The sequence below is a fragment of the Struthio camelus genome, chromosome 9, assembly GCF_040807025.1.
Source record: "Struthio camelus isolate bStrCam1 chromosome 9, bStrCam1.hap1, whole genome shotgun sequence".
In the NCBI taxonomy this organism is placed as follows: domain Eukaryota; kingdom Metazoa; phylum Chordata; class Aves; order Struthioniformes; family Struthionidae; genus Struthio; species Struthio camelus.
In genome coordinates, this window is record NC_090950.1 from 27,854,881 (window position 1) to 27,879,438 (window position 24,558).

Here is a 24,558-nt window from a genome sequence, read left to right on the forward strand (position 1 = left end):
AAAATAATTGCACGATTTTTAAGTCAGCTTCATGATTTCGAGGGCACAGTCGCTGCTTAGAGGCCATGGGCTCAGGCGGTGCAACTGGGAAGGCTGTAAAAGCGACGGGGGCCGGCCGCTGGCGCTGGCCACCCCGTCCACCTCGGCCGGCGCCGAGCCTCCGCTCCGCGTTCGGAGGGAGCGTTTCTGGAAAGGATACTTCAATAACTAGAGAAAGGAAACGATCGAATAAATCGAATGGGAGGAGAAAAGAAAATTAATGAATAAGTAAATAAATGCAACAAAACCACACACACACCTCGTTTTAGCACACGTTTGGTTTGGACCCAAGCCGAACAAGCAGCCTCCTCAACCCTCCTCCCTTGAGGTCCTACAGGCCACCGCAGCCGGGCCGCGGGCGGCCGCCACCACCACCGCGCGCTGGAAACGGGGACGCAGTCACCGCCCGAAACCCTCTTACCAGGGCTTTCAAGTGCTTTTTTTCCCCCCCAACCCCAGCCCCATCTCCGGCAGATCGGCCCCGAGCGGGCCCAGCGGAGGAGGCCCCCAGGGGCATGCGTCCGCAGCCACCCCACCGCCGCCAGCTCTGAGGGCGCCGCCAACGCCGCCGGCCACCATGAGCGGCTTCCTGTCTCGCCTGGACCCGCGGCGGGTGCCGTGGGGCGCGGGCTGGCGGGCGGCCCGGGGCCGGGTGCTGCGCACCAAGCCCGTGGAGTCCATGCTGGAGGGCGCCAGCGACGGCGCCAAGCTGGCCCGGGTGCTCACCACCGTCGACCTCATCTCCCTCGGCGTCGGCAGCTGCGTGGGCACCGGCATGTACGTGGTATCCGGCTTGGTGGCCAAGGAGATGGCGGGCCCCGGCGTCATCGTCTCCTTCATCATCGCCGCCGTGGCCTCCATCCTGTCAGGTGAGCTCCCCGCGGCCCGAAAAACGCACCGGGCTCACCCAGCTGCCCGGGGCACAGCCGCTCCCCTTGCTGCCCCATCGGAGCGAGCCGCGGGCAGCCCGAGCTCGGGCCCCTTACCTTAGTTGGCCGGTGGCTTCCCAAAGCAGGGGTTTTTAAACCACCAGCCAGCGTTTTGCTGCTCGCCTCGCCGGCGGAGATTGCGGCCAAACCGCGGCAAGAGGGCGACGTCGCTGGTGGGACTTCACGTTCCACTTGGGAGGGCGCTGGCAGCTTGCGTAGCAATCAAGGCATCTTCTTTCTTCTGCTGCGGACATTAACAGCTCAGCCGTTCCTAAATTAATTTGGCAGTTGATCTAGCATTGCACTTTGAATTTCAAAGGGAGGGAGGGGAAAAACAAAAAAAAAGGGGGGGCAGAGCGGGAGGAATTATGTGTTTTAGTGAAAACTCAGTGACTTCACAGAAGGGTTGGGGCTGGAAGGGACCTCTGGAGGTCACCGAGTCCAACCCCCGGCTCACACAGGGCCACCAAGAGCACGTTGCCCAGGATTGTGTCCTGACAGACAGCTCCCCCTCCTCCGCGCGAGCCCAGCGGAGCATATGGCTCGATCCCCGTTTCCCCCAGGACACGGACGTTCCCGGCGTCCGTCCTTTCCAGCTCAGCGCTGACACAGGGACGCGACGCTCCAGCTCTCCCTGCCCAGGGCGCCTTTGCCCTGTGTCAGCCGACACTGAGCTTTCACATGCCCCGGCCTACCACAGGGAAGAGTCTCACACCAGCAGCACATCTGTCCCGGGGTAGGAGACGTGGGATTGCCCCACGCATACAACAGCTGGTTTCTCCCACACCCACGTGGCACGGAGAGCCCTCCAGGCTGTCTAAACTGCCGGGATGCTGCTAGACATCTCTGCAAGCTGGCCAGGAGATCTGAGCTAACGCCACCAACCCTGCGTGTGCGCTGCCAGGACTCAGCCGTGGAATCGGGCAAAAGCCACGGGACGCCGATGTGCATGAGAAACCTTTACAGAGAGCAACAGCATTTCCCGGAGATGACAGGTTTTCCCTTCTCATTACAATCCAAGAAAGATAAAAATCAAACAAGAGATGAGCTCCCAGAAGAGAACTATAATGGCATGATTAAATTTAGGCTTTTTGCCCAAAAGAGCTGATGCTTATCTAATATCCCAAAACAACAAGTAAACTTAACTGGGAGGGGGGAAAAAAAAAAGGCAGCCAAGGCAGTACATAGCATCAGTGCCTTTGTTATTTCCTGCTGCCTGCTTCCCCTCCTCTTCAACTGCTTCACCGGTCATGACGGATGCCAACAGCAAATTGAGAAACCTGGAGAGCCTGGGTGCGTCTCAACTGCTACCCTCCAAAAGGTGCTTTTTCACCTTCGATGAAAGCTCTACTCTAAAGGAGACGAGGTCCTCTTGCCTTCACCTACATGGGAGCCTGATGTGGTCTGCTGTGTTTACTGTTCTTTTTTCGTCTCTAGTTGCTTTTGTAGCTCTGGGAAAGTGTTTTCCAAAGCATGCAGTGTTTTGATAGTCCCCTTGGCTGCTTCCTCACTTCATCATTGACACGTCTGCTGTTTGTAACAGCAACACATTTTTGGCAAGTAAAACCAAGCAAGGGTTCAGGAGTCGGACGGGCCATCCAGCTGACTGGGGGGGCATTTCAGCTTTCCCTTAATATTTAGCCGCCATTCCAAGCATGTAGGGTGCTGAACTCAGGCGAGAGTGGATGGACAGATTTGAAGGAGCTACTTAAACTCACAGTTTTAAGGACGGACGAGACAACAGCTGCCCTATTTTTCTTTTACATGTCACAGACCATTAAGTCAGATCCCATTACCTACGAATGGGGCTCTAGAGGTTTTCGGCTATAATACTTTCTTCCAGAAAACCATTCAACTTGCTTTGAGGACATCCACAAAGAATACTCACTGGGCAGGTTGTTCCACAGGTAAATCCCTCTGTACTGTTCAAGTTTTTTGCCCAGTTTCAGATGTGGTTTTATCTGATTTTGTCTTTCAGACAAATTCCAGCTACGCCTTCCTCTAGACATAGCAGACAGTACCGTTCCCCATTAAGGTACTTATAGACACACTATAATTGATTCACCTCTCTGTTCTTCCTAATAGATTAAATCAAATTGGTCTCTTTTATTCTCTCACTGGAAGGCCTTTTACTCAGCTCTCAAACAAAAATGCTCATCTAACTTCTTTCTAAGAAAGCCTCCAGTGCAGGAGATACCACAGACTCGCTCCGTCTGCTGCTACGCTCAGGATTCATCAGCCTGACCTCAGTGTCTAACCAAATCCTCTTCTTTGAAAAATCAGCAGTTTTCACCTTACCCAGCCCCATTATTCTCTTCACAGCGTTTTCCACCAGCTGTTACTTGTCCCTTCAACATCCTCTTTTCTAAAGAAATAAAATCTTGCAGATTATATTTGGCAGACCTCTGACTCTGAGCTCAGGAAAGAGTCAGGTCCTCCCTTCTGGTGGTTACCGCTAGCCTCAGAGCACAGGAGAGCCTCCCCTGTCACACAGTCCCGCAGGCTTTAGTGTCAGGTTGCTCCAAGAAAAAAGAGATTATTGCTCACTCAGGGGCTACTCTGCAACTCCACTAACTGCAGGTGGGAGTTTTCAAGCAATGAGCTGCTGTGATGTGTCCTTACCTGGGACCCACGTGAAAGCAGATTTGCCAGCAGCAGACTCGGGGGCAGACTTCCCGTACCTGGCTTTCCAGGGCAGGACGGAGCTCAGCGCCCTCCCAGGGCTGCTCAGCTGCAGGGGAGGAGGCTGGAGCCAGGGCTCTTGCTGCAGCTAATTAAGAGCTGATTGGCGTGTGCTGAGGTCAACTGGCCTAATGATGCCCCTCTGTCCTTGCGGGATGGGAGTCCTCTTTCTAAGGAAGTTTTATTCGTGAAGCTCCCTTTTATATATTTGCATATAGCGACCATTAAGCACAACAGACAAACCAGGATGGTTCTGTTGCTTGTTGAAAATATGATTTTGCTTTGTACTGACCTCAGTAAAATGGCTGCTCTCACTTACTGAAGGACGGTCCCTGTAGATTACTTGTACAGAAGCATGAATTTATTAGTGTTACCTCCAGCGCTGCTGCAGCCCCCCGCGGAAGGCTGTCAGGATGAGCGAGCATCCGGCCTGCAGAAAGTCTAAAAGCTTTTCCATTACCTGCTCCACCTGCAACGTCAGTCCCTGCGCAGCACAGCACCCGCAGGACGTCTCGCGGTTCCCAGCAGCCTTGGGCCAGGCGGCACGGGCTGCAGGAGGGTTAGCACATATGCCGATATGCCACAGGGTGTGATACCAAAACAGCAGCCGGGTCACGAAAAGGGGTGCTGAGCAGCATCCCTTGCAGCGGCCCCTCCGCAGCAGCAGCTGGGCCATCCAGCCGTCGCTGCGACACTGGGCTTTGGGGTTTTGACACCCAGCGAGGATTTCACAGTTCCCGCTGCCGCTACTCAGCACCCGCGGAGGCCACCGTTTGCCAGCGAACATGCACACCGCTCGGACGTGTTGTCTCACGAGCGGGAGAGGTTTTGCCGCACAGGAGAAGGAGGAAAGTTCCTGCATCCTTACGGAGGCCGATCTCACTGCTGCCCTTCAGCACGTGCTCCGGTTGTCCCGAAGCAGCTGGGCAGCAAGCGCCCGGGCGTTAAGTCTTCAGACTGCATGGAAATGGAGGAAGAAGTTTTACTTGGAAGAGAGCCAAGTGGCCTGGCAATTTCTGCAGGCAGCTTCCATCTGAACTGCTGTTTCATGAACCTGTTTCAGGTCAAATACACTGCGGCAAATAATTCAAGCAACACCTGGGAAGGCAGGGAGACAAGATGAACAGAAAAAAGCCTTTAACTCCATCTACTTGCACTTCATGCTAAGCCACTGGCTGCCTCCACTCCAGTCAAGCCCAAACAAGATAAATCAAAGAATGGAGGTGTGAATTAAGTCTTAAAAATGGGGGTTGTTGATGGGATCTTGGAAGGGACAATGTCATGGACCAAACCGCTCAGCTGTGTTTATGTCCTTCTGAACAACACCAGTAGTATATAATTAAGCCAGCATAATGATTGTTATACCAGTTACACAGTGGAGTTGATATTCAAGGAAAAGAAATGGTCTTCTGTGAAAAGACTGTTCCTCCAAACAATTGCTGTGTTCGTTTGTTTGCCTCAGAAGGTTGCGAACACTCTCAGTTGCAAAATATATACATACATACATACATACATACATATATATATATATATCTGTCTGCAAATTCAAAGAGCGGCTGCAGGGAGCTGTGCTGCCTTTTTTGTGGGACCAGCCTCTGAGTGCACCCACGGAGCAAGGTTTGTGCCTGCCGCCGTGTTCGGGAGGGCGCCAGCAAACAGCTGTGTTTCTCGGGGCACCGGGGTGGCCGAGATGCCGCACAGCTGGATTCGGGGCAGGAGCGACGGCCCGCAGGCCCCGCACGTGCAGTCACCTCCCCGTCTCTAGCACTGAGAGGCGAAACAGCACTTGGCTGGGTCAGTGGGAGACATGGCTGTCGTCAATGTTTTGTCAAAGGTCGGGATTTTTTCTTTTAATTGTGAAATAACCCTTGCAAAGAAAAGCTGAAACCCAGCAGTACTGGAAGGTCTCAGTTCTGCAGACGTCTGGGACTTGTTCTTATAAACAAAAGTGCCACTGAATGCAGCAGCACTACTTAAGCCTGTCTTTGCAGGACGCAGGTTCTTCTTCTGTGGTTTTCGCAGAGGCCGGTATTGCACAGGGACTTCTGCCTCTAAGCTGTCAACCTTTCTGACCCTGCAGAGCAAGAAAACTGTTGCAGGCCTGGATTACAGTACAAAACCTTTAAATTAGAATAGACAAAATATTTAAGGGCCCTAAATGTTAGTAGAAAATGCTACGGGTCATCAGAAGTGCTGATTTTGCAAACATCTTGGGTTTGTACCCCAAACTTGGAGACACTTTTTTCTCCGAAGCCTGCTGGACAGAGCTACCACCCGCGTGCATCAGCGCTCCTCGTGCAGCCCCCAGCCCCGCGGCAGCTCCCCATGGCACCTCGCCTCTCTCTGGTGACACGCAGCTCGTGGTCCCCTGGCCCTTGGAGGCCACCGCACTGCTGCTGCCTCTTGCAGCTGCCTCCAAAAGGGTGACGACCCCTTTCCACAGCAGCATCCTCCAAAGAGAAGCCCCCTGCCGAAGCTTCGTGAAAGGCAGGGATGAGGAAGAGCCTGTCATGGTGAAAGGGATTTTGGCTCTCCCTTTCCTCTGTGGTAGTGTGGTGTGGTACTCGTGCAAACATTACACAAAAGCGTGAAAATACTTCAAGGCGTGAAGAAAAAAGGAGACGGGAAACCATCGGCTTTGTATCATATGCTCCTCCTAAGGCAGGTTAAGTGAGTATTAATGTGCAGTCGGCCGGGTCCGCTGGGCGCTGGCACCGCGAGCCTGCTGCCACGGCAGAGCTAAGCCGCAGCGGAGACCCCTTTCTGCAGGGGACCCCACGCCTGCCGCCAGGCCTGGGCAGCCGGTGGTGACGCAGCCATGGGGCACATGCTTGCTCACAACCAGTCTGATGCAGCAGAGTTTAGTGAGATCACAGCTGCACCCTACCAGGTTAATAGTATTATCTTCCTTTGGTAAGCCGTTCGTAGAGGGAGAAGCGTCGTTAGCCCCCTTCCGACGGAGAACAGCACAGCAGGGCAGAGTGGTTTCACCGGTGTCACCCGCTACAGTCGGGGCAGTGAGGGACAGAAGTCAGACCTTGCATCTCATACCTCTCTGTCCCCTGGACTGAATACTGCATGATAAAACAGAAAGTAGTTTATTTTCCTAACATATGCCTCTATCTAATGCATGTATACACAGCATGTTGCTGTACCCAAAACACAGAGAAAGGTTACTCTTCTATTTCGGGACCCTAGTAGAGTAATTGAAAACTCAAACTTTTCAGACATATTAATGTCTTTGCTTTGCCGTTATCATTCTGTATCAATAACAATCCTCTTGAAGCCTTATCTTGTCATTGGCTAGAAGAAGAGCTGCCTCCAAGAAAGATTATATGATTTTTAAGGCCATCAAAGAGAGAAACTAGATACTTGTCCCCATCAGAGCATCTGTTTCATAAATCTTTCAGGCATGTAGTTATCTGTGAATGTCTTCCGTTTGCAGATTGCATGCATTTTTAATCAGCTTTGAATAATGACTGGATGTGGGGATGGATGCTCGGCTGTCTTGTTGTTCCTGCAGTTGGGCCTGCTTTACTGATATAAAGTTTTCAAGTATCCCCTTGAAAAGCACTACCAGCATCATGCATGCAAGTTAAACAGGGAAAGGCACATAAAAAAACCCCAGTAACAAGAAGAAGAAGTACCACTGAATCCAGCTTAGGGATCCAACAATTTTGTGTTTGTACTGCGTAAAAATTGCACTTATAATAAGAGCAGTGACCTCATAAAGCTATTATAAATTATTCGTTCTCCTTTATATACTGAATTGATTGTAAATTTGAAGCAATTATTATTTTTGAAATATAGAATTATAATAGATGAAGAATTCAGTAAATATTACATGTTTTCAGAATGATAATAAAGGCTCTAAACTGTCAACTCTGTGCCATAGTGCTAACTACGGAGGCAGGGGTTGCTGCAATGCTGAACTCACAGCCTAGCTGAAGGAGAAAGGACTTTATCGACGTTAAATATGCCGAATGCAGTATAGCCTCCCAGTACTTGTTCTGACTAATATTCTCAGAATTTATGACTAAATCCATCCATTAAGTTTAAGGAAAAGCTAATGGTTGTTTTAAGACGGCAATGTATTAGGGTCAGGTTTTTATTGCAAAGCATCCTAACATAGTAAGTACACAAGGAGTTTGGAAAGTATTAAAATTCACTGAAATCTCCTGAACAGCTCCAGTTAAATACTTTTTTTTCTTTTTTTCTTCTATTGAGTCAATTTTACAATCATTCTTCAGAATGAGACTTCCACATAGCATTTAACTGTTGAAATAACTTACATTCTCAGTGTAGAGTGGCTTCAGTCTCATCTTACGCAGGTACAAATGAGAGCAGGGATGATCTGGACAGTGCTGTTGCCTGGATCTGCGTAGGGATAAGCAAGGATAGGAGCCTGGAGACGACGCACCCACTTCTGCCTCCCGACGCAGGCACAAAATTGCACCCTCAGCTCGTCAGGAGAGGCTGGGGCGCAAAGGGCTGCTGGGCACCCTCCAACAGGATGTGCTTCACAGAGGAGTAACTGAGAGGCGATTAGTGCCATTTATGCCAGTGAAAATGAAAACTGCAGCACGGGCTGCTGCATGTCAGTCCGGAGATCAGGAGATCTGCAGATCGCTGAGGACAACAGAATATTTCTCAGCGAAGGCCGGAGTCACTGAAGTGCGGCACCACATACAGTCGAGGTGGCGGAGGTGTAGCCTTTTTTGCATCCTCAGGATCAGGCCACCTATACGAGCACAGGATCCCACAAACGGGCTAGGACCATCCTTGCACCGCACAGCATTTTTGAGACACCCAAAACTTCTTTCCCCAGTAGGTCTCGCTGCGGCCACCTTTCCACCAGGAGCCCCACGGCGAGGGTGGCTTCTGCAGCCAAAAGCACTGGGGAAGAGCAGCAGTACTGAGGGCAGCCCCTGCTGAAGACAGGCACAGTGCTCTACAGGCACTGTTGAGTTGTTCCTCTCACTGTTGTGAGAGAAACACAAATAACCTTTTTAGCCTCAGATCCACATGCTGGACACGCATTAGCTTCACTAGGGTATCCGTGTCAGCTGTCCTGGTAGCATGTCAGGATATTGATACCGTAAATAAAGCATGGAAGAGAAACATTCTTGGGATGAAACCCCAGAAAAATAGCAAAAATCACATTATGGCATCACTATTAGATAAGGAAGAAGAGAAATTTGTCTCCATCAAAATTACTACATGGAAATAGGGCTCAAATGAATGCAAAACTGGTGCCACCCAATACAGGAATATCCTTATAATTACAGCAGTATAGTAGTATCTAGCTTCAGGTGTGTGTCTGTGATCAGCTGCAATTATCAGCAGTGCGGGAAGGTTGCATGTCAGTGATATCTTGCTGTGCAGGAAGGCATAAAGCTCTCTCTGGAGAGCTGAACTTACCCACTTGCAGCCCACAAACACCACGGTGCACGTGCAAGCCGTCTGGCCAGGTCCCACGTGCGCAGCAGGGAGGACATGGGACACCAGCTGCTGAAGCCTTGCTGCACTTCTCAACTGGCATAGGCTGGGTTTTTTGGGTCTTTTCTGCTCTCTAGGAGCCAGCACTGATTATGACATGAGCCTCTTCCCTCAAAACTTGCTCACTTCATCCTCCAAGAAGCTTGGACTTTGGTTCTTCATGTTGCATGTCTGTAGAGCACCAATGTGTTTCCCTGTTGTGAGAGCAGGAGTGCCTGGGCCAGCACCGTGTAATCATACTGCTGTCCTCCCTGTGTCGGGAGCAGGTCTCCTGCTGGCACGCTGTGGACTGCAGCCCTCTCAGATCCAGGGGTACTTAACGTGCACCTTGGGGCTACTCCATTTGCTGCTCTTGCCTCTGTCCTTGGCTGTATGTGCAAGCTACTGTTTTAACCCTGAACCTTGGTTTCTCCTGGTGATTTCACACACACTTTCCACTCACACTTCATCCAGACCCATCTAAGCATTCATCTTGCCCATCTCCACACTTCCTCAGGTGTGCAGCCCCCCAGAGACAGGGGGAGCAAACCCATGGGCAGGCTCGGCAGTCCAGCTCGAAATGAGTCTCTTGGCTCCCCACTACCTGCCAGCAGCTCAGGGCTACTGGAAACCCCAGGACATCCTGTCCAGCTGAGGGGCAGCTGAGCATTGTGGAAAGGGACCAGCAGACCACTGACCTGCATCTAAACCAGCATCCCACCTGCTTTTTTAGCCAAGTGATTGTGGAGGGAGGGTCCCCACGGGATGTCTCCGAGCTCCTCTTAAAGTTAGCTGCTATTTGCTGGCTGCGCTAGTGCCCTGCTGGAGGTGATTCATGGGACCAATGTTACTAGCCACATCAGGGGATGTGTTATCTCCAGTGCTTGTGTAAAGCAGACAGGATTTGGCCCCAGACTCCCGACGGCAGCATTCGTCCGTTGATCAACCCTTGTACTATTGGCTCCTCAGAGCGTTCAGGTGGCTTGTGGCCCCGCAGAGATATCCACCGGGGGCCTCTGCTTGCACCCCTCGTCCCCGCTGCATCATCCTGCATGAACCTAGCAAGGAGTGGTTCCACTTTGCTGCTTTTATACTGAGACCTCACAGCAGGAGCTGCACTAAAGGGCTGGAAGCCGCCTCTTCTCCTCACAGAAGGACAGGAGCAGTCATCGTGCCTACCCACAGCCAACCCTGCCCATGCCATCAGCTGGATGCTATGGCCATTGCGGAGGAATTTCCCAGCCAAAGACCTTCTCTGTCTCCAATCTGGAACAAAAACATCACTCAAACATCAGCCATCACTGATCCACAGACATCACAAAGCAAAGAGCAATAATACGCCTATAACCCTGCCTGATTCAGGCTCTCCTCCCTTTCGCACCCTGATGTTACAGCAAGTAACATCTGATTGAGTGATCCGTGTTGCACCTGAAACTTCCTGACGGCCGTCTCCTGAGAAAAACCCTATGGCTGCTGTTACTCTAACGTGGCCGCAAGGGACTAACTTGGCATAGCCTCTTTCAGCTCCTCACAGGAACTGGAGATTGATCGTTTGTCAACCCCGTATCTCAGATCATCTCGTTTGTGGCAGAAACAGGCAGAGTTGCAGGTTTTGGCACACCTCGTGTCCGAATGTCGCCGTCACAGAAGTTACCCTCCAGCCTGGCCGTGGGAGAGCCAGGTGACTAATGGAGGATTGCTTTGTTTTAGATAAAGCAGAGAAAAGAAGAAAAAGGAAAGAAGTTTCTTTCGCTTGGAACAAGAACATATCTAAAACTTTTCTCAGCAGATCCAGTTGCAGGCTCTGGCCCATCTGCGAGCCTTTACAAGCGTTGCCCATGGGTCAGCTCTATGCTCCTGTTTTTCTTGGGAGTGTGGTCAGTGAGGCAGTGTTGCCTCCTCAAGGATCGGGTTTGCAGGCACCTGAACAAGCATTCGGTGGCTTGTTCTGCCACGTGGGCTCCAGTTCTGCCTGCACAGCCCCACATCGCTGTGCCCCTCCAGATGTTGCTGTGTTCAGACTGTGATAAATAGCCACCCCGTTGAGGAGTCGGTGCAGTCCTGGGGTGGGAGGTCAGGCGAGCTACTCTCAGTCAGTCCTGAAAGCAAATGCACCCAGTTACACCTTTTTACAAAAAAAAAAAAAAAAAAAAAGACCAACCAAGCTGCTTTGCTAAGGGACTTTGATCCCCTTACTCATGCCATACACACTGCAGGTGGCCCCTTCTTCCCCCCCACCCCAGCACCACGGGTTTGGGGAAAGGACATGTGCTCCCTCTTCCCAGCCCAAGGGCAGTGGGGTCTGCACTGTGCCCCATGCCCTGCAGCCCAGGGAGAGCTCCTGGCACCTCCATGGGTTGGGAAGCAGGTCAGACCCAGGGCAAGTTTACTCCTTTCTCTCTACAGCCCAGCATGTTTCCTTACACCGTTTTTATTTTTCTAAACAGGAGTTTGCTATGCAGAGTTTGGCGTGCGGGTGCCCAAAACCACTGGCTCTGCCTACACTTACAGCTACGTGACCGTGGGGGAGTTTGTAGCATTCTTCATCGGCTGGAACCTCATCCTGGAGTACCTGATCGGCACAGCCGCTGGGGCCAGTGCACTGAGCAGCATGTTCGACTCGCTGGCGAACCATACCATCAGCCGCTGGATGATTGACAGCGTTGGGACATTAAATGGCCTAGGTGAGAATCAGTCTAGAAATACTCATATCTTGCCATGCATAGTTACCTACATTAATGAGGTCCTGAAAAGTAATTTGGAAGCTCATCAAAAGTCAGACATGGGTATTATGCTTCATTCATTATTTACCGTCCATCCGCCTTTGGCAGTCTGCTTCACAGACTCAGTTCGGAGGGGCTGGGATACCCAATCCCAATAATCCCCTTTGGAATGAGCTGGCACTGAGCAGAATAAACACTCCTGAAGAACCAGTCTGATCTCAGAGGCTAACGGTAGCAAAGGAGCACTTCACCAAGTCCAAGCACTATGATCATTGCTATTTAGGCAGACATAGCCCATCAGGACCCTATAGCCATTCTTCTGCACCATTCTTGCTGCCTTATTTAGTTAGTATTTGATGTTGTAGTGCTCTCCTTTACACTTTTCCCATACAACGTGTGCACACATACTTCCTTTTGCAAGCCATGTTGTTGCATTTTGAAGACCACTTCTCCTGTGCTGGTGACAGTAATGTGTCGTGGCTCATGTAGCCTCAGTAGCAACAACATGGCTTGCAAAAGGTGACAGGCTTGAGTGCAATTAGAGGTAAGAGGATAGACAAATTTATTTTTGCCAGGAACAGGATTGAACCGGCAAGTTCAGATCCAAACGCGCATGTCTGGACACCGAGCTAGAACAAAGCCATCTCCCCCGGAGACAGGCTCAAACGATGAAGTTAGGGCATGCTCCTGGAACCGCAGCTGCTGGCAGCTCAGTTAGGGTTTGATCTAGTACTTTAGTCTGTGTCTCTCTCTGATTTACACTCATTGCTTGGAAAAGAAAGCTCTTCCTGCCAGATTGTTGATTTGACATGTTTCCTAGAGCTGTCTCTAATCAGGGCGTTGCGAGGCACACTACCAGGCCATCTGCATGCATCGCTCCCTCCCACAGCCACGCCACAGGCTCACGCACGCACACTCATTAGTACAACCGACATGACATCTCATGCAATCTAGTCCCACCCCGGCTGGGAGCCTGCGTGCAGAGGGACAGTGGTAGCAGCCTGGCAATCCAAGCTGCTTCTCCAGACCTCAGTTACTGAGGAGTCATATGGACTCCATCTGTAATGTCAGGAAAACAGGAAAACAAGATCTCTGAGCACTGAACTGCAGCAGTTGAAAGGCAAATCCACAGCATATGCACAGCTCTGTCTGATTGCACCGTCCTTCAAACTGTCCTGAGTACAGAGCTGTTCTACAGACAAGGACGCTGACAAGGATGATGCCAAAGCAGGAAAATCTTGGCTTTTACAGAAAGGAACAACCCCAAGCCCTGAAGTGATAGTCCTTTTCAGACCCTTTTTAGAGAGTACAAGGCAGTGTCCGCGGTACTAGCATGTAAACTCAATGCTATGATGTTTCTATATGACCAGCAATTCAGTGATGCTCTGTAGTTCCTTCCGGTAAGTAACAATAGATTTCTGTCCTGTAACAGTTTCATGCAACTTTAATATTTGATTGATTTTTTTTCATTAGGAGTTGGCAAATACACATTATTACAAGCTGAGACTTGGTTATTTGTTTACTGTCTTCCCAAAACTCCTAAAGGTGTCTTCGGGCACCATGATTTATCACCTGTATAAAACAGCGGAGGCAGAGACACACGGAGACCACCATGAGTCCTTTGCAGCGAGATCAAGTTCTGCAAAACTTGCTGCAGAGTCTGAAAAGCATTCAGAAAAGCCCACAGTTTCTGGATATGCTTTCCTTTGCACAGATGAAGACTTATACATATCTTTGCTTTTATCCAGGGAAAGGAGAGGAGTCATACCCTGACCTCCTTGCTCTGGTTATTGCTGTCATTGTCACCATCATTGTGGCCATGGGCGTGAAGAACTCAGTCGGGCTCAACAACGTGCTCAACGTCATTAACCTGGCAGTCTGGATCTTCATCATGATTGCTGGGCTCTTCTTTGTCAAAGGTGACAACTGGTCTGAAGGGCAATTCCTGCCTTTTGGATGGCCGGGGGTGAGTATTGTGCCTTCACAGAGCCATCGCACCTGGCACGTGCTCAGCTTTGTGCTCCAGGGCCCCCAGCACTGCCCGCAGTGCTCCCTGCAGTGCCCCCGTACCATGCCGAACCCCCAAGACTGCGGCATTTTGCAGGTGGCATGGGGGCACCACTTCCACTTCACTCCCCACTGCTCAGCCCTGTTAAACCCACCTGTGCTTTGGCCAGAGACCTCCAGCATTGCAGGTTTGGGCCTGGACCCTCCTACCTCTGCAAAGCCCAAAGGACGTGGCAATGCTCTGCCCGTATCTCCTGCCACAGCTTAGCTTTTTCCCAGATGCCCTCCTGCAGAGCCAAAGTGCCCACAAAAATGTATAGACACCAGGGAATGCCATTAGTAGGCAGGCTTAACATAAGAAAATGCAGTAGCCATTCAAGAATGGAAGCACAAGAAGAACTAGCTCAGGCTCTAACGGAAAAGGGGAGATACTTATGTTGGCTGATTTTCAATAACAATGTTCTCAAGCATTTGTTTTGAGCACTTCATAACACCACCTGCCAGTGCTTATTTTATGGATGTTCCCTCAAAGCTTACTGAGAATTTGGACATATTTGGCTTTTTTAGCTTGCTTGGACTGGTTTTTATCCAAGGATGAACAGAGACTGAAAATATCTCAGCTGGCCTAAACCCAAGATAATTTCTCAGATTTACACTGCTCAACTCCATCAGGGTCTTGTGCAGAAAAATAAGCAAGGAAGTAAAACAAACCAAGAATCTTGATTACTGAGAGGTCCCAAGCTGCCATACCTTCCCTTCATCTCCCTTCAATAAATCAATACCTCCTCGCCAGAGAAAAACAGTGATTAGAAATGCACTGAGGCCCATCTCAGAGTGGAGGTTGTTATTTACTTTCGGATTCTGCTTGGCCTTTTATACCATATAAAAGGAATGAAAAACAGAAAACAGAAAATAGCTGTTTTGCTCATGTTCAACGTACCAAATAACTCCTGGCAAAAATACGTATTTTTAAAAGATACGTACTGAAAACACATCAAAATCAATAGGAGCCTTCCCACCATTTTCAGCTGGTTACGTGCTTCCCAAATTAAGCAAATCTACAAATTTCACTTGTAAAAATAAATCTGACTCTCTGCTTCTAGGGTGTAAACCACCTATGGGCACAGCACAGGCATGAGATCCCCAAGCAGTACAGCGATACTTTAAAACTTAATTACAGGTAACCCGCTGAAAAAGGTGAATTTTACTGTATATTCCAGTACTAAACAGATGAGATAGTGAGGAGATGGACATGTGTTATTCAGCTAGCTAGCTAGATGTGTGCGCTCGGTATGGTAACTGCAAATTAACTCACTTCTTACGGCTACACAGTCTTCAGGCTGCTTCAGTGTTTGTTTCCTATAAATATCCTTGCTAATCTTGTACATTTAAAGAAAACAATAAAATATCTAAACAGTACAAATAATTTGTCATCCAAGCGTTCCCAGCGTGTGCTCCTAACCTATCTGCAGCTTCCAAACTGAAGCGATTAGGAAAGCGGCACACATCTGACTGCTTATGATCTGTTTTTGGTTCCTCTCTTAGCAGATTTTGCTGCCACATTAGGAATGTTGCTAAGATGGAATGTGTAAACATGTTACAAAGCCCCTATTAATTTAATTAGATTTGGGATGTAATATTGTGAAAACAAATGAATGCCCCAAATTGGTTAATTGTCTCATCTGTCACTGTCAGCATCTCTTAGCAGGTTCGGGCACTTTGTAGCCACAGGTTTGTAGTCCGGCATGAGGGAGCTGCAGATGCCCTGAGTGACTCAAGCTGCATTTGAAATATTCTCTCTAGACCAAATCACTGGTTGTAGGAGCTGCCAGCATCACAAATGCCCGGGTGTACGTAGGCTTCCTCTGATCAATGGTTTTCACTCATCCTCAAGCCCAGAGGAGGCAGAACTGGGCTCCTTGATTTAGGCACCTACTTTAAGATGAACCATATCAAATGCAAATTCTGACCAGGATCAGGTCTGGGCAGTGTGGGTCCCCAGTCCTGATCCAGGACGTGCAAGGGGCTACCTCTTCCTACACGGCTCCCTCCTGGCTCTGACGCCCTCGGTTCTCCCCGCAGGTGCTGAAAGGAGCAGCAACGTGTTTCTATGCCTTCATTGGCTTTGACATCATTGCCACCACAGGAGAAGAAGCCAAGAGTCCCAACACCTCCATCCCCTATGCCATCACGGCCTCGCTGGTCACGTGCTTGACCGCATATGTGTCTGTAAGTACTAACTGTTCGTACATCTATATGTGTATATATCTATAGGAATGTCTGTCCCTGCTGGGGCAGCTGTGCTGCTCCTCTCTCTCCGCGAGACAGTGTGTCAGTCACACCCTGGAAGAATGGCTCTTTCTTTGGTGAGGACCAAGAAATCAGCTGTGGTTTTGTGACTACGTCAGTGTCTGATGGAGGCTGCCCTTTGGGCCCCCGGTGTGGTTATTTCTCCAGGCAGAGGACTCAGCTACTTTCATTCTGCTGAGATCCCTGTGCCAGTTGCAGGGGGTGGCAGCAGCCTGTCTTTTCCCCGGTCAGCTCCATCCTCAGCTATTACAGGGGAGCGCATGTCCAAAAGCACAGCAAAGTGGAAGAGCAGCAGTGTTGCAGCAACCATCTTCTGGGCTGCATTTTTGCCAAAAGCAGCACTGTCATTGTTGGAGAGGTAAGACAGGGTCCCAGTTAGCCCAGCTCACCGGCTGTGCTGTTACAGGCACGGATAGCCAGGTGAGAGAAGTGCTAGAAGCAGTGTCCAGCCTCCCCGCATGCCAATAAATGCATGTCTGTATTCAGGGACTTTCACTATAGGACGGCAAAATTGAGTGATGGAGGGAAAAATATTGTTCTGTTAATTTTACAGGAAACTCACCAGCCGCCCTCTCCCGCAGGATGGTGGGTTTCCTCGAAACCAGCTTCTCTGTGCCTGAAATGAGATCAGAATATTTCCCCAAGTGATTCTCTCTTGGGTTTTGCTTCTACCCCAGCAGAGCAGCAGAGACTAATACCATGGTCCCCACGCAGGGGAAAGCGCCTGAACTCAACGTCACTTACCCCACCAAGTCCCACGAGCGGTCCCGAGTCACGGCCGCTGCTGCAGCCGGCCTCGAGCTGTCTTCCTGTTGCCTTAGGACGGCACAGCCCGAGGCAGTGCAAACCCCTTCGATTAATCACTGCACTGCAAAGAACATGCTGTCCTCTGCATCTAGCATTTTACATCTCCTCTGCAGGGAACATAAGGATACAAGCAGTGTCTGAAATCACACTTGAAATTTTTTGGCTTTTCATCCTTGAGAAACAGCTCTCATGCCCTGTGAGTCCTCAGCAGGGACGAAAGCTGCTGCCCAGTGCTGACATCTGTGCTCCCCTGCTGCTCTTTTCTCTTCCGTAGGTGAGCATTATCCTCACTCTGATGGTGCCATATGATGCCATTGACACCGAATCCCCTCTGATGGAAATGTTTGTGGCCCGTGGATTCTACGCTGCTAAATTCATCGTTGCCATCGGGTCTGTGGCAGGACTGACAGTGAGCTTGCTGGGTTCCCTTTTCCCAATGCCGCGAGTCATCTACGCCATGGCCGGCGATGGGCTGCTCTTCAGGTCGGTCGTGCCTCTGCTGTCATTTATTTTTGCTTCCTGGATGCTTTCTGGCATGAAAGCATGTTATAAATGATTGACGGGAAATCCTCTGTGAGTTATTTTGTCTTTTCTGCGGGAAACCTGTCAGTTCAGTGACTGCGCTTCCCTTTTAACGCGATGTGTAATAAAACTGCACAAGGTCTGCAGTCAGGGAAGAGGACGCCTGAAAGGGATCAAAGCAGCACAGGCAGATGCTAGCTAGCAAACCCTCACAAATTCAAGACAAGAAGGGGAAGCGTGCTGGGGGCTGGGGGCTTTCCCATGTCCTGACAGTCAGGCGCACTCACCACGTGGAGCGCAAGCTCATGCACGCACTCAGTGCTTGCAGAGCAGTGCATGAACCAAAGCAAAACCCCAGGAAAGTCAGGAGAGGTCTACAGATGCAGTAGCTGGTGGCAAAAGTTTCTCATGCATGAATATATAGCTCAGACAGGAACAGATGGTCCCCAGCTAACCTAAAGCAGCATTGCCATGCCTTGTGAGAGCAGAATATCCACACTCCCAACACAAAGGGGAGTGACTGGGCATTAATCCGTCTGTGCACAAGAAAATGCTCCAGAGCTGTGTGCTAGAGGATGATGAAGCCACGGCTGAGCTTTCAGATCAAGCTTTTTCCTTTTGCTAGAATGTTGTTTTAAAAACCATGGGCTTAACCTGTTGCACAGTAAGGGCCTATACTGTACTACCACTAGGCTGGGGACTCTTTTCTTCAGCTGAGGTTTGTGCTCAGTGTTCCAGCATGGAGAAAGGAAAAAAAAAAAATCTGTAGCATTCATAAAAACAAGAAGCACTCTAGCCGTTCCCCCCGACAAAATCCGATCTGGACTGTAGAACAGAGCAAACTTTGACCTTTGCCACTTCGTATCTGGTGGTGCTGAGCTGTAGGACAAGAGTCGAAAAGACTCACTTGTCCCAGCATGCTCCCATCGTGATTCTGCACCGCAGACCTGCACAGCCACTGTGTTTTCACAGACAGTCCAAGAGTCACCTGCAACGTAAGGGGCTGAGCAACAGTGCGGGTTATATCCCTCTGTGCATAACATGAGCGGAAGCAGCATTCCTGGGATGGTCTCATAGTTGTTGCACTGTTCTCCTCTCCAGGCCTCCAGCCTCCCTTTATTCTCTCATTTGGGGTTGGTATCTAGAGATGCAATTTATCCAAGGATGAATATTCAGTTCAAGGGTTACTTGTAAAGGCGTGCAGGTTCTATGCCTAAAATCATGGTACTGGTTTGCATTTGCAAGAATCCAGGTGAACATTTCAGATTGCACAGAGTTGGTTAGAGCTAGATCTAACTCCAGATTCAGCCTCAGCAGTATTTCCAGTCTCTGGCTCTCTGGAGTTTAAGCTCCAAAAAGCAATGAGAGCTGAGGTGATCATAGCTCTGAGCCTGGCTCTGTGCCTTTCCAGCTAGGTAAGCATTATTATGACAGGGAACCTCTATGATCTGCAATTTTAACTTTGTGCGACTGTTTCACACTCTAGATTTTTGTCCCACGTCAGTTCTTACACGGAAACTCCAGTAGTGGCTTGTATTGTCTCAGGATTTCTAGCAGCACTGCTCTCCTTGCTGGTCAGCCTGCGGGACCTCATAGAAATGATGTCCATCGGCACGCTCCTTGCCTACACACTGGTTTCCGTCTGCGTCCTGCTCCTCCGATACCAGCCGGAGAGTGACATTGATGGTTTTGTCAAATTCCTCTCTGAGGAGCACACCAAGAAGAAGGAGGGCATCCTAGCCGACTGTGAGAAGGAAGTTTGCTCTCCAGGGAGTGAAGGAGAAGAGTTTACGGGTCCATCAACCAACACGTGTGGGGCAAAAAATCTGCCATCACTGGGGGATAATGAGATGTTAATAGGAAAATCCGATAAATCTACCTACAGTGTAAATCACCCGAATTATGGCACAGTCGACATGACCTCAGGAATAGAGGCAGATGAGTCCGAGAACATCTACCTCATCAAGCTGAAGAAGTTAATTGGTCCACGCTACTACACAATGCGGATCCACCTCGGCCTGCCAGGGAAAATGGACCGCCCGACTGCAGCCACCGGCCATACAGTCACCACATGCGTGCTCTTGCTCTTTGTCCTGATGTTCATCTTCTGCTCTTTCATCATTTTTGGTGCAGACTACATCTACGAGCAGAGCTGGTGGGCTGTCCTTCTTGTGGTGCTGATGATCCTGCTCATTGTTGTATTGGTGTTTGTGATCTTACAGCAGCCAGAAAACCCTAAAAAGCTGCCATATATGGCACCTTGCCTCCCTTTCGTCCCTGCATTTGCTATGCTGGTGAATATCTATCTCATGCTGAAGCTCTCCACGGTCACATGGATCCGATTTGCTGTCTGGTGTTTTGTGGGTAAGTCTTCGATTTATTTATTTATTAATTGACCCTGTCTTGAAAAGGCAAAGGTATAGTAACTTTATCTTTAGTAACTTAATAGTAACTTTGCTAGAGTACTTAGGCTGACCTGGCTGCTTTTCCACTCCTTTGCATTTTCCCTTCGTAATCCCAAAGTTCTTACAAACCTCAGTTAATCAAGATTCAGAGCCGCAGCCAGCTGGAGAATTACACCTCCAGAAAATGTCAGTTTGATGGAAGTAAACCATTTCATGGAAAGGTGACTGTTTTGATGAGTTTTTAGATGCAAAGTAGGTGGATTTTGGAAATTGCCTTGCAGGCAGGTTTCTGACAGAAGTCTCCCTGCTTTCCTTGTATTTCACCCACTTGAGCTCTTTCAGCAGCCCACACTGCAACCTCAGTGCAGCATTTCCAAAATGCAGGGCTACCCAATCCCAACAGCCCTTGGAAAGGGAGAGCTGAGGGACATGTTAGCTGTCTATCTCCAGGTCTCAGTCTACGCCCTTAGCTTTGTGGCAGAAGGCTCTCAGGTCTTGCATGCTCTGTTGTGAATCCTGAAAGTCCTGATCTGAGTGGCTTTTTTGCAGAATTTAGGCTTCTTGGCATGCATCCAGGAGCCTGGCAAACCCATAGTTTCCCCTGATTTGCATTGTAATCCACATCTTCCCAAAAGGAAACAAGAGAAAAAGAGCAGATCATAGCTCCTCCTGAAGCCTGGACCAAGCAGAACTGAAACAACAAAAGAATATCAAATACAAGGAGTCTTTATGGAGAAATCGTATTACCTATATATATCGCAGTAGCACACAGGAACTCCAGTCACAGATGGTAGACCCTGAGCACTGTGCTAGCCCTTAAAAGGATAAGCTCTGGTCAACTACCACACCTGCAGCCCTCTCCTTTGGGAGAAGAGTTTAAGGTCCTGTGCTGCATGCCACGCTGGCCCTGAGAAGGAGAAAGAGGCAGAGGGAAGAGAGAGAGCTGGGAGAGCTCTTTGGGACTGCTGCTGCTTCCCAAGGCGACATCGCATGCACCATTGGGCTCCAAGCCAGTGCCAGCACTTTCGTTTGCCCTGTTTTATCTTTTCAAAGCAGACCTACCTGGCTGAGCTGTAAAATCAAGGGCTTGACAAAGAGCATCACAGAATATGTTTTTAGGCTTTAATCAGCCTGAGAATAGGCTATCAGCTTCATTATCCTCTTCGAACAGAAAAATTTGTGCACAGACCAGCCATCTGGTGAGAGATCATTTTTTATAAGAAGGGGCAAAAAGAGCACACTGTGTGCTCTCAGGTCATTGGCATTTGATGGAACGATTGACTTCTGTAAATGAGAACCAGTGCAAATGATATGGGCACCACTGCTATCTCTCACCATAAGGGCATGGATCGTACCTTTCCGAGAGGGAAATAGAGGCTAACGTTCATTGTCATTGGATCTTCCACAGTTGCCACATTTTGCAATTTTCTCAGGAACCTTATACTCTTGGTCGATGTTTGACCTTTGTTTGTAGAGCCAGTTGATGACATTGACAATCTCCTTTTTGGCATCTCAGAGATTTTAAATAAGTCTTATAATTTCTGTCCTCCGGGGGGAAGTTGCTGGGAGACAACCTTTTTTCCTCTGCTTCTGCAAGTCCCACAACAGAAGCACCAGCTCAGAGAGGTCACTAACCCCCCTTCTAGCTGTTCAGCAGTAGCTGCCCCATGCATCCTTTGGTCTGAAATTACTTACTCAAAGCCTTTTGGTTCTTAAAAGAGATGGATAGGTAAAGCTGTAGATCCAGTGAAATACCTTCTGCCTGTACCTTTGAAGCAGAGTGACTTCAAAGTATCAGCTTAATCTGCTGTGTTTAAATATTTTCCCCATGGGACACATCCAATAGCTCTTTCCCTACCAGCAATGGCAATTAGTCAATTAAACCACTTCGCTAACGTGTAATGGACTTCACTTGCCACATCCGTAGCAGAGGTGGGACTGTTAGCCTGATGGCAGAGGTGAATCCCATTTGTTTTCATGTTGAATTGCACTGCTGGCTGAGATTTGCAGTCCTCTTGCATGGACACTCAGTTTAACCTCCCAAATATTGTCACCCACTACCAGTCCATGGCAGGCGAGGGGCTCAGATTTCTCTGTAGACACATCTGCAGCACATTAATTCAGGATCCATTGCCAATTAGGAATTTAGATTTCCAGATACATTTGTTTCTGAGAAAAGCACTGGCATGGGCAAATAGGAAGGTGTGATCATGCAGGGCTAGAGAGAGAGAACGAGAAATGCAACCCTGAAAAAAAACTCCCAAGAGGAAGGAACAGGATTTTAGAGTTGTTTTAATACCACATAATCTTAATCTGATAACCCTGGGGCATGTTTGGCTGCGAGTACCAGTAGGAGAGAGACTGAGAACATAAGAAAACTCCAGAGAGAAAAGGATAGCTGGGAGGATAACAGGATGGAAATGCAGGTTTTTTAGCATTTAGGATACAAGCAAAAGTCTGTTGAGAGTTGATTTCCTTCCTAAAGCTACAGAAGGCAGAATCGCATGGTTAAGTAGCAATCACAGCTAATGTTTAAAATATTACCTCCTGGATCACAGATAGAAGTTTGAAAACACAATCACAAGGTTCAAAGACTAGATATCAATTAAAACATTCGATACTTTAAGAATATAGATGCATTTACTTATGTTTAACCCTCATCAACTTGAGCCAACCTCATGTTTGATGGGAGGAGACGGCTACATCAGTCAAAGACTTCATCTTCAGGGGGCAGGGGTCCACTTCCAGGCATCACACATTTTTAGCTGCACACTCGTTCTCATTCGTCTCCAGCTGGGGCTGAGAGGCGTACAGCTAAGACAAGCACCAGCAGGAGGAAGGCATGTCACTGTGGCCATCTCCATTGCCCTGTTTAAAACAGTTGAGGGTCTAATGGAGTTGGGCCATCGTTTTCAACACCAGCCCCTTTCTTCCTTGGAATAGTTAACAGTCGGATCTTCTCCTTCTTTCCCACCCTGCAGGCTTGCTCATTTACTTTGGCTATGGCATGTGGAACAGCACCCTGGAGATCAGTGCCCGGGAAGAGGCACTTCATCAGAGCACGTACCAGCGCTATGACGTGGACGTCGACCCCTTCTCTGTGGATGACGGCTTCTCCTACGCCAACGAGAGCGAGAACTACCAGGACTGGGGCCCTTCTGAGGACAAAGGCTTCTCTTACCAGCAAATGGCAGGAGCAAAGGAAAGCCATCGGACGAGTAGCAAATCGAAAAGCAAAGGCAAACACAAACAGAATTCAGAGGCCCTGATCGCTAATGACGAGTTAGACTACTCACCAGAGTAACCGAGACGGGAACCGGGCCGCCACGCTGCCCCTCACACCCTTCCCTTGAGTGACAATGGAAAGGCTTCTCCAGCTCCCCTGTTCGATCCCATCCTCCCTAAAATGTCAGGGCCCACAGCCACCACCCACTCCCAGTCACCTCCTGTCCTTTGGGACAAAGGTTCATCCTAAACTCTGAGATTGCTATTTACCCTGAACAAGACAAACCTGAGGCCTGTTCAGAGTCCACCAGTCAGATCCTGCTTTGGTGAACGTTACCAAGGGGGCCAGTGCTCAGCGTGACTGGCAGATTCTCCGGTGTCTGCTAAACCCTCGGTCTGGCAGCACCGACAAGTGAATTAAATGAGAGATGTGCCAAACTGGAAAGGCATGTGATAGGTGAAAGGAGTCACATGAACAGCTAAGCTAGTGAGGGGATAAGATGTGCTTTCCACAGGGGAAATTCACCCTATGCCCGTGTCGGTGGGAAGCCACTGTTACGTATTTGGCACTTTCTTAGAACATATATTTTTTTCCTCCAGTCGCCTAGGAAAAATAGCTTAGGTAGAACAATAGATTGGTATGTAGGTATTCAAGGGAATCTCAGGAGTAGATTAGAGCTGGATCCAGGGATCTTGGCACCATCATGTAACATTTCCGTAGCCCGTTCCAGTACAAAGGCACTCCATGCAAACACCGACACTGTTGAGAGGTCTCCGTCCCCAAGACCTTGAATCTGCGTGTCCCAAAAACTGGAGCTAAAAACCAGTCTATGTCTTGCTCCTCTTAGACAGCCTCAATCAAAACTTGACAGCCCAGTGCAGCTGAAAATCCCAAATCTAAACTTTGGAATCTGGGCCCATTTCTGGTCATAATTAGGGTTTTGACCCTCTCTAGGCTTAACCTTCCTTGTGTAAATGATCAATAAACATCAGACTCCATTTCTCTTAGTACCATAGTTTTGAGGCTGGACTCCGTTTCCATTATTCTGTATCTTGTATTGAATGACTAATTCATAATTCAGTAATTCTGGTGGCCGCATCTCAGCTGCCATCCTGGCTTTAGTTCTTCAGGGGAAGCATCCATGCTTCTCTGGATGCTGCTCCCCACATAGTAACAAAGTGAGTTCATGCAGGTCGGTCCCATCTTGGCATTGCTGGGCTATCCATGTGGCGACGGTAGAGGACTAGGCTGCTGAAACCTCCATCCCTGCTCCTATCTCAGCTTTGTACTGTTTTCTCTGTTTCTGATCATGGCTTGGTGGATGCAGTATGAAAAATACTGAAATGCTGCTCGTTCTATAAAATTCTGTATTTCAATCTGAGACCAAATGGAGTTCATGGGTCGTAGGGCAGGGATTGTTAGGAAATGGA

General features: G+C 49.2%; 1 protein-coding gene across 1 annotated transcript; it reads left to right on the plus strand.

The window, feature by feature from the left end:
- Positions 1 to 538: 538 nt before the first annotated feature.
- On the plus strand, positions 539 to 24,142 carry SLC7A14 (solute carrier family 7 member 14). Its single transcript, XM_009673795.2, has 7 exons — positions 539 to 908; positions 11,576 to 11,812; positions 13,600 to 13,817; positions 15,941 to 16,087; positions 17,250 to 17,458; positions 18,984 to 19,861; positions 22,884 to 24,142. Exons 1-7 carry the CDS (start codon positions 617 to 619, stop codon positions 23,204 to 23,206), a joined length of 2,304 nt encoding a protein of 767 aa, XP_009672090.2. The 5' UTR covers positions 539 to 616; the 3' UTR covers positions 23,207 to 24,142.
- Positions 24,143 to 24,558: the final 416 nt, after the last annotated feature.

Bases quoted from the DNA above. Each gene is read 5' to 3' on its own strand.
- SLC7A14 (XM_009673795.2), top strand. From the start codon at position 617: ATGAGCGGCTTCCTGTCTCGCCTGGACCCGCGGCGGGTGCCGTGGGGC. The intron at 11,813-13,599 runs GTGAGAATCAGT...GCTTTTATCCAG, and splicing joins TGGGACATTAAATGGCCTAG to GGAAAGGAGAGGAGTCATAC. The intron at 16,088-17,249 runs GTAAGTACTAAC...TCTCTTCCGTAG, and splicing joins GCTTGACCGCATATGTGTCT to GTGAGCATTATCCTCACTCT.